Below are 19,272 nucleotides of genomic sequence, written 5' to 3'. Positions count from 1 at the left end.
TGTACCGCTGGCTTTGCAATTTTCAAGGCTGTAGGATTTACCATCCCGTTTTAAATTATGGTGGGTGAAAAAGGCAACAAGAAACCTCCACCATATTGCATATAGCAAATAAAAAATCACCTGTGAGCACATTCACATGTTTAGGCAGGTCTGCAACCCTGCCTTTCACCATTATCACCAGCATACAGTGCTTCTCTATTACAAACAAAGTGCCCATCTGTTAGTCCCTCATCTTCTGAAATTATGTAATGCTATCCTAGGAGTGTGAGTTCCCCTCAAAAATTACAGGCCCCCATCTCTCATCCTGAAGTAGCGTCAGGATACTTGCCAATGTTCATGCTACAGGCCAATCTCTCTGATTTAATGTGGACATAACCTTTTTCTCCAAGATTCTGGCCACAAGACTAAACGAACATCTCTCAACTCTAGTCCACCCAGACCAAGTTGACTTTAAGCCCGGTTGACAGGCAGCAGATAACACTAAGAGGGCGATTAGATGTGATTGCCCTGGCAAAAAAAATCAAAACTACCTGCCCTTCTCCTCTCTCTAGACGTTGAAAAAGCGTTCGACAGGGTCAACTGGGGTTACATGACGGTGACCCTTAGAAAATTTGGATTCCATGGTAAGTTTCCCTCTGTGAAAGTAATATGTACTGGAACCTCATTGGAGCCCATCCCGATTTAAAGGCGGAACTAGACAGGGATGCCCTTTGTTCCCCCTCCTTTTTGCCATCTCCCTGAAGCCCCTAGCCTCCCATGTACCATCCAACGCTGACATTATGGGTGTCCAGGTAGGCGATAGCATGTTCAAAATCTCTCTATATGCAGATTATATTCTTCTCTCTCTTGTAAGGCTGTTCACTACTCTCTCTAACCTAATTCGCGATTTGGAGGAATTAGTTAATCTCTCCAGCTTTAAAATAAATAATAAATCGGAGGCCTTGAATATTAACCTATCACAAGTAGTACATCTCGAGGATGTATACAGGGTACTCTCCCATTTGTCCTATGGGGTGTGGCAACAGGCTGACTTTTTAAACATGTGCTGGGCTTAACCAAAAGTGTCTTTTCTTTGAGCCAAAGTACAAAGGTTAACACAATGTATTGGGCTTTATGTGGAGGCTGGACCCCTGGTCCTGTCTCCTCAATAAACCATCTGAATTCGAATTTCATGACCACTGCATGATGTGCCGTAGACTCCCACTGGCTGAAACCAATCCCCCCCACCATGTATAAAAAAAAAGGTTTGGTCTCCAAATGGAGAGGGTGACGAGCTCTCTTAGGGACTCCTGCTCTGGTTTCAAAAGGTCTGACGGCCTTGGCTGATTTATAGCCGTATGCAAGGCTCATTGGCCCCTTCCTTGAATGGCTCTTCAACCCTGCTTTGGTACCCATTGCCTCCTCCGGTCTTGTTTAACAAGTTAAATCTGCATATCTTCTCAGCGTCTCTGGAGCAGTCGCAGGACCCCGCTCGTGACTCTTGGCGTGGTCAAGTTGTGCCTGCTCCCATGAGGGGCTACCTTCCCCAAAACATGTTCTGTGATATTGGAACTACCAGCCGTGTATCATTGTATTATTTTATTTTGAATCTCCTGTACTCATCCCCCCTCTTCCCCTCTGTTCTGTTCCCATCCCTATCCCTCCCATCATTGTACTTATTTTAAAAAAATCAATAAAAATTGAGTTAAAAAAGTTATCACAGACTGCATGAATCAACAATTTCCACGACCAATATGGTTATTGCAGCTTTGAACTAGTAGATGAAAAACATTGATGGCTTTTAAGCTTGTGGATGTTTGTTAGAGGTGGCACATATATTCGGTGGCAGAACAGTGTTTAAAGCTTACAGATGCAGTCCATTACTAAAATTGCCTGGTTTTTTTTGTCGTAGAATCAGATGACCCAGTCTACAAATGCTCTGGAGAGCTCAGAGGAGCTATTAGAATTTGCTTCCCGGACTCTGGATATAAAGGAGCCTGAGGAATTCACCAAGGTACAAAAAAGTCAGTTTGAAGAGAAGCCTGGCAGAAGTATGTTTTATTTTGTTTGTGTTAACACCCATTTACATGCACAATCCGCATTGGCTACTTAGAAGAGCATGAACAAAGAATGATTAATTTGACTGTTGCCATAATTTAGGGTGTACAATAATAGTTCTTGCCTTATTTCTCCTATTTGTTTGTTTATTTATTTACCATACTTCGGTAGTTCCACAGAAAGTGTAAATAATTGCCTGACTACTCAGAAGAAAAACTGTAGCCCGAGATGTCAGCCTCTTGGTCCATATTCCAAATTCTGCCCAGATGTTTTCCACATGAGGGAACATAAATGGAGTTTGCTCTATTCATTTGAATGGAGTTGAACTGATTTTTCAGAACGGGGAAACAGGTCTGCACCCAGCCTATTGTATAGAAGGGCTAAATATTAATTTGTTTTTAATTGTGCTGCTGGTGTATGCAGGGCTGTAAAAGGTCAAATATTACAGGCTAAAGGGCGGATATTATTGAAATGCTGCATTCTGATTGATCACAATAGTGGACGTTCGTGGAACGTAGTACCCAGAATTTGTTGTCGCCTCATCAATCGGTAGCAACAACGTTACACTAACACCCACCCCGTTGCTGGAGTTGGGGGGTCCGACTGGGCTGTTGCTGGAGTAGAAATGGGGATCCGAAGGGGGTGTGGGAGGGCAGGCATTCAACTCCTCCACCCTTGGCATTATTGGCCAGCATGTTCCCTGTTCTTCAGAGATTATCACTTCAGTGTTGTTATAGAGAGTCTCACAGTTTATAGTTATTTTTATATAAGATGCAGGGAAAAAGTTCTTGAGCAACATCAAACAATGCTGGCACTTTTTGAAGCACCATCACTTCACAGGCAACAAAGCTTCTGTTCTTGTATATGTTTTATTTGAGTAATAAAGCTGATAAAAAAAGCCTATAAAAGAACTGACTTGTGCTGATTACATATTAAATATTGGGCCCAGAGAAGACCATTTGGTAGTCTTTAGGGTACCCATCTTTTCATGAGTTTGCCAGAGTGCGCTATATATTCAACATGTTCTTATGATCAGCCTAATATGGGACGCCCTAGAGAGCTATCTGTGGCCATTCACCTGAGCCACAGCAGAAATGCAAAATGTAAATAAAAAAGATCCCCCAAAATTGTAACACGAAACGTTTTAAATGCTAAAGAAACAGCCTTAAAACATCTGTAAAAATGTAATTGGAATATAAAGGGCTCTCAGACTGACCCATTATTGACCGGTTGTCCATCACACTTTAAAGTGGCACTTGCAAGACTTATTATGGTTACCTTCATTAACTACCCTCTCTGCTATTTTACAGCAGCTTCAGTGAAACCGTGTAGAATTTAGGACACCCATAATATTAAAGGGTACAATCCACATGTATTTAAGACCACAGCATTTCCTCCAATACTCTGCCCAGGCATAAAAGTCTTGGACACTGTGAAAGGTTTCCTTTGCCTGGCTGGTGTTTGTGATTAACCCTTTCACTGCCACAGGTAGTTGCCAGCTGCGTGATCACAGAAGTTCTATAACATTTTTTTTTTTCTTCGCAATAGAAAGTTCAAACCTCGATTTGTGTGTCGGTGTTGTGGTGTACCCTAGCACACCAGGTATCATTTCTTTCATTAAAACGTGGCATTTTAAGTTGGTGGTGTTTCCGTGTCCATTGTTGGTCATGTGGCCTCACCTGTCAAATTAGTAGGCACAATAATCACAATAAAACACTCTTCAACGTATGTTAAATGAAAATTGTATCCGGATGAGCCATGTTACACACCGCATATTACATGAATACATTTCCTTTTTGTTTAGTTAATGTTAATTCTTGAGAAAAGGGTGGTGGTTCCCAAAGTAGCATTACACAGATTTGATATAAAAGTATTTTTTTCATGTAACTGTGGTAACTAAACTGACAGACTTTATATTCTCTGATTTAGAGGAATTTTGGGATTGGTCACTTTGAACTATAAAACAAACGCTGACCATGTAGATTGTCCCTTTTTTTTTTTTTGACCGATTAAAATTTGGTTTGAATGTTTTCCACCATGGTGGGGGTGAATTTTCACACCCCAAGAAGAATTGTATTCTTCCAAATATTGGGGTACCCATAAATGACAGGGCTATTATCAAAGTCAATTAGGGGTGACACCAGAATAGAACTGTGCACGTGGGGTCTTGTGAAATGTGTTCAAATACAGTTTGAATGCAAATATTTATGTAACGTGTTTAAGGAGTTGATTTTATTTTTTTTTTAAGACCCACCCCCCCGAAGCAATTTTACTTCCACAAATATGGAAGTATCCATGATTGATTGGGTCCTGTGTCAACTGTCAATGTTGCCAATATATTTGTAGGAATAAAATTGTGTCTGTGAGCCATTGTGAGCCTGAGCCCTACAACACTAAAATATAAAAATATATTATTTTGAACTGGCATGTGTGTGTGTGTTTGCAAAATATTACAGCAAGTAACACGCACAACTCCAGGAAAGTGAAGAGGAGGCGTTTCCCCCTCAAAATCTTTAGGGTTGCTCTTAACTTGGAACTTTTGATCATCACAAAGGTTTAATAAGGGAGTACCCTCCAATATCACATACAGTAGCAAGGTTAATGCAGTAAGGAGGGTGTGATAAAAAAGGGTCTACTCAAGTAACTTACAGGGGGAAAACCCCTATTGATTTTTAGGGTCCCCTTGGTAATATCATCTTCATGACCTTTGCAGAGTGTGACAATGATGCAACCCCTCTTCGTACAGTGGAGAGAGGGAATGCTCTGTGATCGATGAGATTAGTATGACCTTGAACTACTAAATAAATTGCGATGAAGAGGATATGCATTTTCCTTTTTATATGGAAAGGGGGAGTGCTTCCCAGCCCACAACCCCCCCCACCCCCTCCTCCATATAAATACATATGCATTACATTTGACATGAGGGGGGTTCACCATAGCAAATGCTGGAACCTGGTCAAGGGGTTGTGGGAAATATTCTGCACAAATTTCAGGGATATGTGTTTATAAAAATACATATACGCGCACACTCGCACACATACATACATACATACATATACACTCAGTGACATTTGAGGTCTTACTTGCATTGACGGCTCGCTTCAGGTCCTGCCACAACATTTCGGCAGGGTTTAGGTCCAGACTTTGACTAGGCCATTCTAAAATGTGGACTTTCTTCTTCTGCAACCATTCTTTTGTATATCTGCTTGTATGTTTAGGATCCGTGTTTTGCTGCATGACCCACTTTCGGTTCAGCTTCAGCTCATGGACGGATGACCTGACATTCTCCTCTAAAATCTTCTGATACAATGCAGAAGTCATGGTTGTGTCAATGATGGCAAGCCATCCAGGTCCTGAGCAGCAAAGCAGCCCCAAACCATCACACTCTCATCACCATGATTGATGGTTGGAATTAGGTTCTTCTGTTCGAATGCAGTGTTTGGTTTTCGCCAAACAAGGTTTATCATTGAGGCCAAAAAGTTCTACCTTTGACTCGTCTGTCCAGAGAACATTGTTCCAGAAGTCTTGTGGATCATCTATGTGCTCTTTGGCAAACTTCAGACGGGCAGCAATGTTTTTTTTTAGAGAATAGTGGTTTTCTCCTGGCTATCCTTCCATGACCACCATTCTTGTTCAGTCTTTTTCTGATAGTTGAGTCATCAACACTCATATTAGCCAAGGCGAGTGTGGTCTGCAGATTCTTGGATGTTAATCTGGGCTTCTTTGTGACTTCCTGGATGATTTACCAGTTTGTTCTTGGAGAGTTTTGGTAGGGCGACCGCTCATTGGTAGAGTGACTGTGAAATTGTCTTGAAGTTTCTCCATTTGTAGACTATCTGTCTGACAATGGATTATTGGAGCCCCAAATCCGTAGAAATTATTTTGTAACCCTTTCTAGACTGATGAGCTTCAATAACTACTTTAGTTGAGGTACTCAGAGATTTTTTTCATCGTTTCATCATGTTTCCACAGGCATGTATGCTAAAGACCAAACTCACAAAGTTTCTGATCCTTTTTATTTAGGGTGGGGCCTCCCAACCTCGCCTCTGAAGATCTAACTAATTATTTAAACACCTGATTCTAATTTAGCCATTAAAACCAGGGTTTTACTTACTTTTGCATTTACCCTGCCTCTTAATTACTTATTGTTTGTCTAATTCATACATCATTTTGTTTCAAAAGTCATAGAATTGGTTAATTTAAACCCTATTGGATATTTAAGAAAAGATTTGGTTTTGATTCAAGAAGGTTATCATGGAAAAACTTTGAAATTTCCATAATTATTATTGCGGTTCATAAAAAAAATTCTCGCGTGTGTGTGTACACCAACAATTTAAGCACAACCAATCTTCACATGATTAAAGAGAATTAAAATGAAATGAGTGGGAAAAAAAGTAAAAAAATAAATGATGGACTTCAAACTTCAGCAGGGAAAACATGTAAGCAGGCTCTCATATTTTCTCTATGATCTCATACGTCCAACAAAAAAAGCAGTTGAGATTGTTGCTTTAAGGTACCCTTGCTGTTAAATGCAATATACATATTATAGTTTAATCCCTTCAGTACTTAGAGCAGCATATTTCAAACAAAAAAAGTCTGTGGCATTGGGAAGGAGTGAGGCACAGTCACCTGTAAACATCACAAGGCAAATACAAGTTGGGGGGAGGTACAGTAACAATCAGCACTTTAGATTAGATGCCACTTTAACTGACATGGGAAATTAAAGAGGGGAAAAAGGTATTCTTGTTTCCATAATTAACTAATAGATCATGCATTGTTTCACATTATAAATATAGAATCATGCTTAATATAGAGGTAATATAGAGGTACTGTGTGAACAACTTAGGCCGTGATTATACAGGAAAACGTGATGAAATACAATAGCAGCGCTATTCCTGCTGCGGCATGTGCACCGCGTGGAGCTACAGGGCGGCTGTCTCCTGGCGCGATCTGCAGATTTGTTGTTGCCTGGCGACTGCTGCGTCACGTGAGCGGTTCCAGCCAATGAGGGCGAACCGCTCACGGCCACGCCTCATTGCCTGCTCTCCACCGGCTCCCTGGTATCACTATGCTGCTCGGCACCAGCGCTGGGTGACATCACAGAATAGCGCTGCCGCCTTGCAGCATTTGGTATCATTGAGCCCTTAAGAACTCTTACTCTTTACACACTTTCAATGCCAATCTCGGTATGTACTATGCTATTCCACTAAACGCATGCCATAAAGTGACAAAATAATAATAAATAGGATAGGGAGGATCCTGAGGTCAGTCTTAATGTTTTTCTTTTATTACCACAAAACAGGGGTGTATTGCCTTTAGAAACAAATAATTGAATATGGTATATGTTATATCTTGATGCCTGATAAAATCTTGCAATCCTAACAGCTTGATTAACACCTGAAAATGTTGACTCTGTTAAGCATGCACTTGTATTGTGAGTTGGCCTGTGTGTGCTAGAAGGGCTGGCTGTTTGGAATGTTAATGCTAACTTGTCTTGCATGCAGTTTACTGTCCTCCAGACTTGCATGGAAACACTAACTCTGCCTTCTTTCTTCCTCCTGACTTGCGCCAAGGCTGCCAGACAGATCAAAGATAGGTACAGTACCAAAATCCACTTTCTTTCTATTTGGTTGATTTTTGTTTCTGTCCTTTTGTCTGGAAAGGTCATTTGAGACTTCACTGTGACTTTTTTAACAGAGGCCTATTGTCTGTTTTAGAACTATCTGTGTGTTCACCTTTTACCTTCATGCTTTGTATCACATTATATGCTTAGAACTTACTATGTTTGTGCAGATTATGTCCTGTTCAGCTGTGATCTACATGGTGTCCTCTTAGTTATTGTGGTACCGATTCCCAAAGGACCCAAGTATACCAGAAAACTCGCCTACTTTACTCCACAACCTATGAAATGAAAATCAAGGTGCAGGTGGACTTGTTTTTGTACCAAAGATTTAATATGTCCCTCCGTATTCTATGCTGTACAAAAATAAGGCACCACAGAAAAATTGAATTCAAGTTGAATTCCTGTGTTCCACTTAACTGTAAATTCCGGACTATAAGCCGCACCTGTATATAAGCCGCACCCATTGAATTTTAGATTTTTTTTTATTTTGACCATATATAAGCCGCACCTGAATATAAGCCGCACCTGATTATAAGCCGCACCTCACATTAACCCCCCCTGCACCACACAACCCCCCAGCACCTCACATTAACCCCCCCTGCACCACACATTAACCCCCCAGCACATCACATTAACCCCCCCTGCACCACACATCAACCCCCCCTGCACCACACATCAAGCCCCCAGCACCTAACATTAACCCCCCAGCACGTCACATTACACAGTAAATACCTGCCGTCCAAGCAGGAGTGCACGCGCTCGCTCCAGCAAGCAGCAGGCAGGAAGTGCCTCAATGCTAGAGCGTGCTGCTACTAGGGAGGGAGGGAGGGAGGGAGGGAGGGGGAGAGCAGAAAGCGGGGAAAATTCACATATAAGCCGCACCTGAATATGCGGGGTTCAATGCGTGGGGAAAAAGTAGCGGCTTATAGACCGGAAATTACGGTACACAAGCAGAATTACAAAAGTTGAAGCTAAATTAAAGTAATATATACTGTGTATTTATATATTTAAAATTGCATTATATTTAATGTTGGCCCATCTGTATGTACAGTGTATGTGCAAGTTGCTGGGCTTTTCCATCTCAATTCCCTGACAATGCCATCACCTAATCAATGTACCACGCATTAGGGAATCTTTGTATGTCATTTTCACTCCATAATTCGTGTTTGGAATTTTTCTGAAAAAAGGTACAATTGGGTGTTATTCATGAAACTGTAAAATAACCTATTAAGGATGTATCTCACAGAAACATTCATTGACTTCTATGGGATTTTTTCACAGTTTAATGAATAACCCCTAAAGTGTAAATTTGCCTTCATTTTTTTTTTTTTTTTTTTTTTATTTTTTTTATACTACCAGTACCAATAACATATTCTGTGCAAAATAATATGGTGGACAGAACATTTGCATACACATGTATTTGTGTGTGTGTGTGTAGTATATTTACATACATGTACGTGCTTTTTCATATTATGGATGCAGGATGAACTTTTGTTGATGTAGCTGCAATGTAAGTTGTGTCAAAGACGCATTCTTAGAATGTATGGAAATTCGATGAAAGTTGTAGCACCTTTTAGTGGACCAGCAGTAGATTTCTTCATAGATTAATTTATACTTGTACAGAGCTTTCAAGGCCTCAGAGGTTTCTTAGCGTTTACAGTGATGCTACTGTCTCACCCCCACCTTTCTTTCCCTCTCGCTCCCCTCTGTCGCTCCTCTCCCACTCTCTCGCTCCCCTCTCTCCACATCGCTCCCCCTCTCTCGCTCCCCTCTCTCCACATCGCTCCCCCTCTATCGCTCCCCTCTCTCCACATCGCTCCCCTCTCTCCACATCGCTCCCCTCTCTTCGCATCGCTCCCCTCTCTTCGCATCGCTCCCCTCTCTTCGCATCGCTCCCCTCTCTTCGCATCGCTCCCCTCTCTTCACATCGCTCCCCTCTCTTCACATCGCTCCCCTCTCTTCACATCGCTCCCCTCTCTCCACATCGCTCCCCTCTCTTCACATCGCTCCCCTCTCTCCCCCTGCCTAGTCATTCTCTCCTCTCCAGAAAAAAAACAATATTTGAAGGTAGATTCTTCTCTGGTGAAATCTACAGTTTCAAAATGTCCAATTTCGTTTGCAAATAACTTGGGGAGAGATGCTTGTGCTGAAAAAGGTGCACACCTGAAGTGTGCAAGGTGACTCGTTAAAATAGTCTTTGCATAACCATTAACATATCTCACAGCGTACCTCAGGTGTGCTCCTTTTTTAAGTGCATGCGTCTCTCCCTTATTAAAGTTATTTGGAGGGAGGTTTGAGTGGGTATAAAAACAACTGGAGACATTACTAAATTGAAGTCCTCTGCACATCTCTAATAAAATGGCAGCTCAATGGTAATGCAAGCACTAGGTAGTACTCAGGTAGGACATTAACCATAACAAGATTTTCCTATTTCTCTTGTTTAAATCTTGGTAACCATAAATGGGCAGTCTCATGTATGTAGCAGGGCAATGAAAACATTTTTATTCGCTCAGCTGTGTACTTGGCTTCCTTAGAAATAGTATCACAGTTAATGTAAAAGTGTTACTAATGCACATCTTGCTGTGAATGTGTATCCTTTTTCTACAAGTGATCCTGAATTCAAGAATGTCATCTACTGTTTATCTGTTTGTCTAAAGGCTGCTTCATAAATACTATGCAAATGGACAAAACAGAAATAGTAATTCACCTCTTGTTTTTGAGGACTGACAAGCAGTCTTATCACCAATAGACAGATGAAGATTGTAACACACCCCATTTTGTTTTGCATGGAAAAGTAAAGTGTAAGCCATTATATAAAAATACTTGTGTTTTCATTTTAAATGAACGTGTTACTGTACTGTATGTGTAACCTATTGAGTATGCCACTGTACTTGATTTTTGTCCTAGGAGGGACTGCCCCTTTAAGTGAAATATGCTTCTTTTTCATATAAATGCCAACCTTCTACCACTATGTTACAGTGTATATGAATAGGTTCAGAATAGCTGTGTGACATGAAAAAGGGACAGCATTAATGTACGCTGGTGGAACTACATGCTTTGCTTAATGGTATATGCGTCTTTGCTGTAACTTGCATTGCAGCCACTAGATTAAGCACTTAAACGCTTAAACACACACTATTCTTTAGTAAAAGCATGTGTTGTAATATAAGAACATGGCCGATGATGAGGTCTGTGGCTGTAATGGATAACGATAGAAGAGTTGTATTGAATTAAAATCCAGAAATTGCAGGAACTCAGTCATTTCTAATATTGAAACGTGATGATGATTCTTCTAATTGCTGTTTTCTATAGGGAAATACAAAAGAAAAACACCATTGTGCAGCACTTCAACTCTGAGCACACGTTGTCACAACAATAGCCCACTTACAGCACAACAGTGTGATAGGTCATAATCAGGGAAAACGAAATTTCTTTGCTCTACTCCTCTATGGTTGAAGTCAATGATAGAGAAGTACACAAAGTACAGTACTATTTAAAAAACGTTATTGCTTCCACACACCAGGAAACACACTTACAATGTGGATCGTGATGTGTGGCTAAAACTACAGTCCGCGACTTTGAGCCCTTTGCTCTACGACTGGGGTTGGCGACAACTCCTTCCTTCCTCTCGCGGCCGCGGTTCTTTCCTATGAACCTATGTCAGATCACAGTCACATTTCAACTCATTTTAGTGTTGTCACCACCAACCCAATTTTTTGAAATCCAGCAAAGTTAATTCTTACTTGTATTACATACAATAACTTAGGTCAGTTTAGGATGTAGTACTCATGCATCACCACCTTACAGCATTTGGCGTCCCATGATCGCTATGGCAACTACAGGGTATAAAGAAGCGACCGGGAACCAAGCAACGCCCACCCCGGATGAAGTCACAGGAAGTGACGAAACATGCAGCATGTCGGGTCTTTAGCTGTATGATTCATACCTTACCACGCCAGCTATCTCTACTAGCTCCTCTAGTGCGCTGACCTGTGTCTTACTTTCATTTGATACACCCATTTAAAGAGGTGTTAGTGCTGCTACAGGTCAGCACTTGCTATTCACTATCATAATAGCCTGCCTGCTTTAAATACTACCGTGCATGTTTTTTCCATGCAGCCCTGTATAGACACAGCTGCTCTGACTACCTAGGTCTCGTGTGCTATACCATTTTCTCAATTGCAGCAGTTTACGAGTGAGCAGCTCTGCGGTCACATGGGCACCAAAAAACCCCGTTGAAAATATTACCAAGCAGCCCAGACCTGCGTTTACTATTTTTCACTACTCCTGCTACTAAAGGTGCACAGCATCCTCGTACCTACGCCCGTTTGAGACGCACACTATACCAGATACAGCACAAACTTTGACACATGAACGCACCAATGTACAAAGAATACGCATATATACTGGGTTCATATCAAACTACGATCTATAGTGATCCATAGGCACTACGCTCTGTGTGTCACTATGTGTAATCACTATTGAACATTTCCTCGATACCCAGTACTCCCTTTACCCGTTACCAACCTTATACGGGCCGTCCAAACATTTACTTCACGCACTGCCCCGGCGCATGCGCAACTCGCATATAAACAGACTCTACTGTTTTAACTTACATGACGCATGCGCAGTGTGCACATTACGTTGATGTGCTGCGTGAACTTCTCTGTTAGTCTCGGTAGAGCCTATACCTACCAATATGTCATAGGGTTACAATAACCCATCTAGATTATTGACATTTAGAGCATCTGCCAAGATTTTCACACCTCAAGGGAGACAGAACTAATGGGAGCACAGTGAGACGCTTGACGGAGGTTGACATAGACCAACAGCAGTCTATTATTAGTCAGTGTATAGTACAGCACTATATACTGTTTTGTGTACACTATTACACTAATATTCAATAAAGTTTTTATTTATACACAAATATTTAATAAAGTTTTTTATTTATACACACCAATCCTACCCCTGACCGTCTTTATTTTCAGGTCTGCAGTGCGCCTATCCAAAGGGGATTCTTTGGTGTATCACTCTCGATACACATTTATTATCTATCTAGCCCATCCCCAGGCAGCACGCCTCTACCTTCTAGGGGTCTGAGCGAGGTCCCTTTCTATAGTTCTCTACTCCTCTATGGTTGAAGTCAATGATAGAGAAGTACACAAAGTACAGTACTATTTAAAAAACGTTATTGCTTCCACACACCAGGAAACACACTTACAATGTGGATCGTGATGTGTGGCTAAAACTACAGTCCGCGACTTTGAGCCCTTTGCTCTACGACTGGGGTTGGCGACAACTCCTTCCTTCCTCTCGCGGCCGCGATTTTCTCCTCCTCCCCTGATTGTCTCACCGCATTGTGTCCTGCTGCTGGATACTCTGAATCCACGTTCACTAGGCCCCGCCCTACGTGTTTCGTGACTGGCTATGTCACTTCATTAGGGGTATTGGAATTTGACTTACTGAGGCTTTTATAGAGCCTTGCCAAACGTCCATTTAGCCCTTCACTGTCCAATAAGGTTACTAAATTTGAATTGGTTAAGTGTCAATGTGCAACATGCCCGTGGAATGACATAATTTGGTACTTATAAATTCCAGATTTGCTGAATGGAATCAAACCAAATACATATGATACCATACAACACTCAACCCATAATAAAATACATTGATAAAACAAATATAAAAAAACAACAATAAAAAATATTTTCTAAAATAGCATAAAACACACTGATAAACCACTGACTAAAATAATGGAAGATCTGAAAACTGACCGGATGCTGCAGCTACTACCCCCTAAAAAATGAAGCCAAATCAAAATCTATGTTCCTGTTCTCTGGAGATAAAGGTTTTAGAGTGTATATCTAACTTGATTTTGAAGTGGTTAGAAACACTGTGTCAGTAAACCTCTTTTTGATGTTATAAACATGTTCGGCCAAACAGCGCTTGAGTGGTCTTCCCGTGCGGCCCACGTATTGTAGCTCGCACGGGCATTCCAAAAGTTACACGACAAAACTGAACCAGGTTCGTACCAAGTTATGCCAATATTTTCGTGGGAAGAAGATCATATTTGGTGTGACAACCCACAAGATGCGAACCTGGTGCTCTGGAGGCGTTACATTGACGATGTGCTGTGTGTCTGGAAGGGGACTGAGGAAGCATTGTAAAGCTTCAAACTTTATCTAAATACAAATTTATGGAACTTGGAATTCACCTTTAACAATAGCAAGACCAATATAGATGTTTTTTTAGATCTATCACTGTTCATTGAAAAAGGAAAAAATTGAGACCAAAACCTTTTACAAAACAGTAGATGCAAACACTTATCTTGAGGCATCCAGCCACCACAATCCCAGATGGATTACGAATATCCCTAAGGGGCAGTTTCTGAGAGTGAGGCGCAATTGCTCTCAGAAACAGGTTTTCGAAGAGCAATCAGATGATTTAAAAAATAAATTCCTTGGAAGGCAATATTGCAAGAGAGATGTTACAATGGCATTTGAATCTGCCAGTAGGGTGAACAGGGATGAACTCCTTACTGGGAATAAGAAAAAATACACAGTGTATGCCATTTGTTAGCAAGTATAATGCAATGGCACCTAAAATCAACCATATTATTAACAAACATTGGAACATCATGCTAGGTGACAAATCGCATAGAACTTTACTGCCAACCAAACCCCAAATTGTCTACCAACGGGCTTGCCCTCTGGTTCCATCAGGGAGAAAAATGTAATGTGGCTTCAGTATCTGAAGGGTTACCATAATTGTTGATTTGCTTCCATTCAGCAAATCTGGAATTTAAAAGTACTAAATTATGTCATTCCACTGTCATGTTGCACATTGACACTTAACCAATTCAAATTTAGTAACCTTATTGGACATTAAAATGGACATTCATGGGCTAAATGGACTTTCGGCCAGGCTCTCTAAAAGCCTCAGTAAGTAAGTCAAGCTCCAATACCCCTAATGAAGTGACTTAGCCAGTCACTAAACGCATAGGGCGGAGTTTAGTAATGCATAATCGAAGCATCCAGCAGCAGGACGCAACGCAGTGAGACTATCGGGGGAAGCGGAGAAAATCGCAGCCGAGCAGAGGCGTTGCCGCCAACCCCAGCCGCAGAGCGTCTGCTGAAAGAGCTCAAAGTCGCGGACGGCAGTTTTAGCCACACATCATCACGATCCACATTGTAAGTGGATTAGATGTGTGGAAGCAATAAAGTTTTTTAAATAGTACTATACCATGTACTTTTTTAATTCACTTTGGGTAGTGCTCTATCATTGACGAGTGCGGGGGAGTCTGAAGACCAGATGCAGCAGCAGATCGACAACTTCAACCATAGAGGAGTAGAGCAAAGAAATGTAGTTTTCCCTGCTTACGACCTATATCACTGTTGTAAGTAGGCTATTGTTGTGACAACGTGTGCTCAGAGTTGAAGTGATGGACTATGGTGTTTCTCTTTTGTATTTTCCCTATAGAAAACCGCAATTAGAAGAATCATCATGTTGCAAAGGGGAAGAAACAGGACTACCTTTTTTTTCTCCTATCACATTCCAAGGGACTGTTTCCCTTGCGCCAGGGACTTGATCTGTTATGAAATTCTTCTTATGACAAGTTTTTGAAGACTTGTCTGTCTTGATACCCAGGCTGCCATACGTCTGTGGTTATAGTTGGATTTACATCTTCACCAGAGTATTTTTAATATTTCCAATTCCCATTTGGTTATATTATTATTGATATCAAGTAGGCTAAAAGTGGAAATTAACTTTATTTAGGTATACCATCATGCACTCAACCATTGCATTCAGGGATTATGTATTATAGTATTTTTACCCTGCTAGTGTCAATGTCAGTAGTACATCAGGTACTTATTCCTTACAGGAGTGTTTTACGTTAAGCGCTAATTGTACGTTATTAGGTCAGTTCTGTTCATTTCTAATATTGAAGAGCCGCATATGCATGCTTCGTGCTGTTAACTCTTTTCATGTTACATTATGGCTTTAGGGTCACTATGGCTGCAGCTTTTCGCCTCTCATTGAAACCAAAGGTTAGCGACAACATGACACACTTAATGGTGGATTTCTCCCAGGAACGGCAGATGATCCAGACTTTGAAGTTCTTACCAGGTATGGTGGACAAGAGAAGAACATTTTTGTAAAGTATTGTGATCAGTATTCATATAGGACAGAATGTGACTCTTACAGCAATATATGTCATTTATGCAATAACTTCAACTGGAACTCAAGGCGTTGTTATGACGACTTTTACCCCTGAGGAATTATTAGATTGTTTCTAGTCACAAAATGTTAAAATTAATAATACTGCTAATGAAATCTATATAGTCCCTTTCAGTGTCAGAAATGAGTGTAGCCTCATACTTTTTAATACATTGCAGTGTTCTTACTCGCTTAAGCACTGTAATTGCTCACATTATACCCAGCTCAGCTCCACCCTGGAGAGTGCTGGAAAGACTACAGTAGTACTGCAGAAGAACTGCTTTTGAGACAGTGCTGTTAATTAGCGCTCTGTTTGCCATTGTGCGCTACAATGCCTTGCATAGTGGGGCTTCTGCCGCACCGATCTCTACACCAGTTGAGGAAGAGCGATCTACATAATGTCATACTCCCCTTTGGAATAACCATACTCCTTCAAAATATGTACACCATAGGGGGAAAAAAATCTAGTACAACATCTGACTAGTTTTTTGCCCAGAGCTGAAAAAGTGAAACTTAGAGCTGAAATACCACTTTCTAGAATCTCTGTGCTGAGTACATGTAATTTCCAAAAATAACTGATAGTATACCGCTAGCCTGATAACAAATATTATAGCCGGTGCAAAGGGATAGTACTGGCAATGGAAGTAGATAGGAGGCAAAACAGAAAGTCTCCCGCAGATCCCTTTTACCACTGCACAGACAGTCTAGTATATAGAGTAACAAGGATATAGTGCTCCTTGATATAAATCAGAATAGGCTGTAGGGGAGACCCTGGTAACCGCACCCAGTGCTAGGAGTGAACAATTACCTAAAACGGTATATTTTGAGTATTTTGAGCAGCCTATCAGGAGGGTTCTATTTTAGAACTAGATTTATCACTATATACCTACCATTTCGCCTCCTGTATACACCCATACCTGAGTTTTAGATGTTTTTATTACCTACTGATCTTGCGTCATTGTATTGTATGTATAGATGTTAAATAAAAGTTTATTGTTTTGCCTATTTGGCCGTTTTAGGTAATTGTTCACTCCTAGCACTGGGTGCGGTTACCAGGGTCTCCCCTACATCCTATTCTGATCTATTTCAAGGAGCACTGTATCCTTGTTACTCTATATACTAGCCTGTCTGTGCAGTGATAAAAGGGATCTGCGGGAGACTTTCTGTTTTGCCTCCTATCTACTTGCATTACATGTAATTTCCTTCTACCCAAACTGGGTTTCCAAAGGGGCAGGATTGGGAAAAGCTGGTCCACAGGAGTGTATAGTAGTGTAATTTAAGATGCATTTAAAAAGAAAAAAATATGCTTGCATTTTGCAAGCATGTATACCATCTGTATCCTATCTATCTCATTACCTAGCTTGAAAGTGAGTTAGTGTGAATAATTGTACTCCTCTGTCTCAACAACGGCAATTAGGATCACAGTCTGAGGGCCAGTCCAAAGCTCTTCATGGCCCGCAAGTTGAAGAAAGCCGCCTACAGTCGTGTGAAAAAGAAATTACACCCTATTTGAATTGTATGGTTTTACATATCAGGACATAATAACAATCATCTGTTCCTTTGCAGGTCTTAAAATTAGGTAAATACAACCTCAGATGAACAACACATGACATATTACACTGTATCATGATTTATTTAACAAAAATAAAGCCAAAATGGAGAATCTATGTGTGAAACACAAAGTACCCCCTTACTGCTTCCATAGGAATTAAGATGCTAAGTAGCAGACAGGTGCTGCTAATCAAATGCCCTTGATTAATTGATCATCAGCAAGTGTGACCACCTCTATAAAAGCCAAAGTTTTAGCAGTTTGCTGGTCTGGAGCATTCAGGTGTGTGTTAACACAATGCCAAGGAGGAAAGACATCAGCAATGATCTTAGAGAAGCAATTGTTGCTGTCCATCAATCTGGGAAGGGTTATAAGGCCATTGCCAAACAATTTAAAGTCCATCATTCTACAGTGAGATTATTCAAAAGTTGAAAACATTCAAGACAATTGCCAATCTTCCCAATAGTGGACGTCCCAGCAAATTCACCCCAAGGTCAGACCGTGCAATGCTCAGAGAAATTGCAAAAAAAACAAGAGTTACATCTACAGGCCTCAGATGGCATGTTAAATGTTAAAGTTCATGACAGTACAATTAGAAAAAGACTAAACACGTATGGTTTGTTTGGACAGGTTGCCAGGAGAAAGCCTCTTCTCTCTAAAAAGAACATGGCAGCACGGCTTAGGTTTGCAAAGTTGCATCTGAATAAACCACAAGACTTCTGGAACAATGTCCTTTGGACAGACAAGACCAAAGTGGAGATGTTTGGCCATAATGCACAGCGCCACGTTTGACGAAAACCAAACACAGCATATCAGCACAAACACCTCATACCAACTGTCAAGCACGGTGGTGATGGGCTGATGATTTGGGCTTGTTTTGCAGCCACAGGACCTGGGAACCTTGCAGTCATTGAGTCAACTCCTCTGTATACCAAAGTATTCTAGAGTCAAATGTGAGGCCATCTGTCCGACAGCTAAAGCTTGGCTGAAATTGGGTCATGCAACAGGACAGTGATCCCAAGCACACCAGCAAATCTACAACAGAATGGCTGAAAAAGAAAATAATCAAGGTGTTGCAATGGCCCAGTCAAGGTCCAGACCTCAACCCGATTGAAATGCTGTGGCTGGACCTTAAGAGAGCTGTGCATAAACAAATGCCCGCAAACCTCAATGAACTGAAGCAACGTTGTAAAGAAGAGTGGGCTACAATTCCTCCACAACGATGTGAGAGACTGATAAAGTCATACAGAAAACGATTACTTCAAGTTATTGCTGCGAAAGGTGGTTCTACAAACTATTGAATCATAAGGTGTACAGTACTTAGTTTTTCACACATGGCTTTTCCATTGTGGCTTTATTTTTGTTAAATAAATCATGACACGGTGTAATATGTCATGGGTTTTTGTTCATCTGAGGTTGTATTTACCTAATTTTTAGACCTGCTAAGGAACAGATGATTGTTATTATGTCCTGATATGTAAAACCATAGAATTCAAAGAGGGTGTACTTTCTTTTTCGCAGGACTGTATGTACTATGATATTTTCAAAAGATTTTCCAATTGCGTAATGTTTTCATTCCAGACACTTGGCAATTATACATTAAAATCAGGATGCACATGTTACAGGAGAAACTAACGTGAATATCTACTTAATGTTTTATAACCGTTGCCAAATTCGGACCGGTGTACAATTTCTTTATCAAAACAGTGTCCCATTTTACAGTCATCTTTGGTTTCCACTACTGTTGTATCATTAACACCATGAAAAAGATACTTTCCAAGTCTACCTCAACATGATATCTACTGTAGCTCATGTTTCTGTAACAGCGAGCTGTAAATTAATTTATACA

At 40.8% G+C, this 19,272-nt stretch overlaps 1 protein-coding gene across 5 annotated transcripts in view; it reads left to right on the top strand.

The window, feature by feature from the left end:
- FSD1L (fibronectin type III and SPRY domain containing 1 like) overlaps window positions 1-19,272 on the top strand; it is an 83,428-nt gene that overhangs the window by 33,108 nt on the left and 31,048 nt on the right. For 4 of the 5 annotated variants that reach the window (XM_075594607.1, XM_075594598.1, XM_075594591.1 and 1 more), the window contains exons 4-6: window positions 1,892-1,993; window positions 7,611-7,633; window positions 15,663-15,784. In XM_075594607.1, the coding sequence (XP_075450722.1) occupies window positions 1,892-1,993; window positions 7,611-7,633; window positions 15,663-15,784 (247 nt within the window). Of the gene's footprint in view, window positions 1-551; window positions 624-1,891; window positions 1,994-7,610; window positions 7,634-15,662; window positions 15,785-19,272 lie in introns of those variants that run through there. The other variant, XM_075594617.1, reaches the window with a different exon arrangement.

The sequence above is a fragment of the Ascaphus truei genome, chromosome 1, assembly GCF_040206685.1.
Source record: "Ascaphus truei isolate aAscTru1 chromosome 1, aAscTru1.hap1, whole genome shotgun sequence".
NCBI classification, from domain to species: Eukaryota; Metazoa; Chordata; class Amphibia; order Anura; family Ascaphidae; genus Ascaphus; species Ascaphus truei.
The sequence above is the reverse complement of the archived record's forward strand: the minus strand, read 5'-3'. Positions and strand labels throughout refer to the sequence as shown.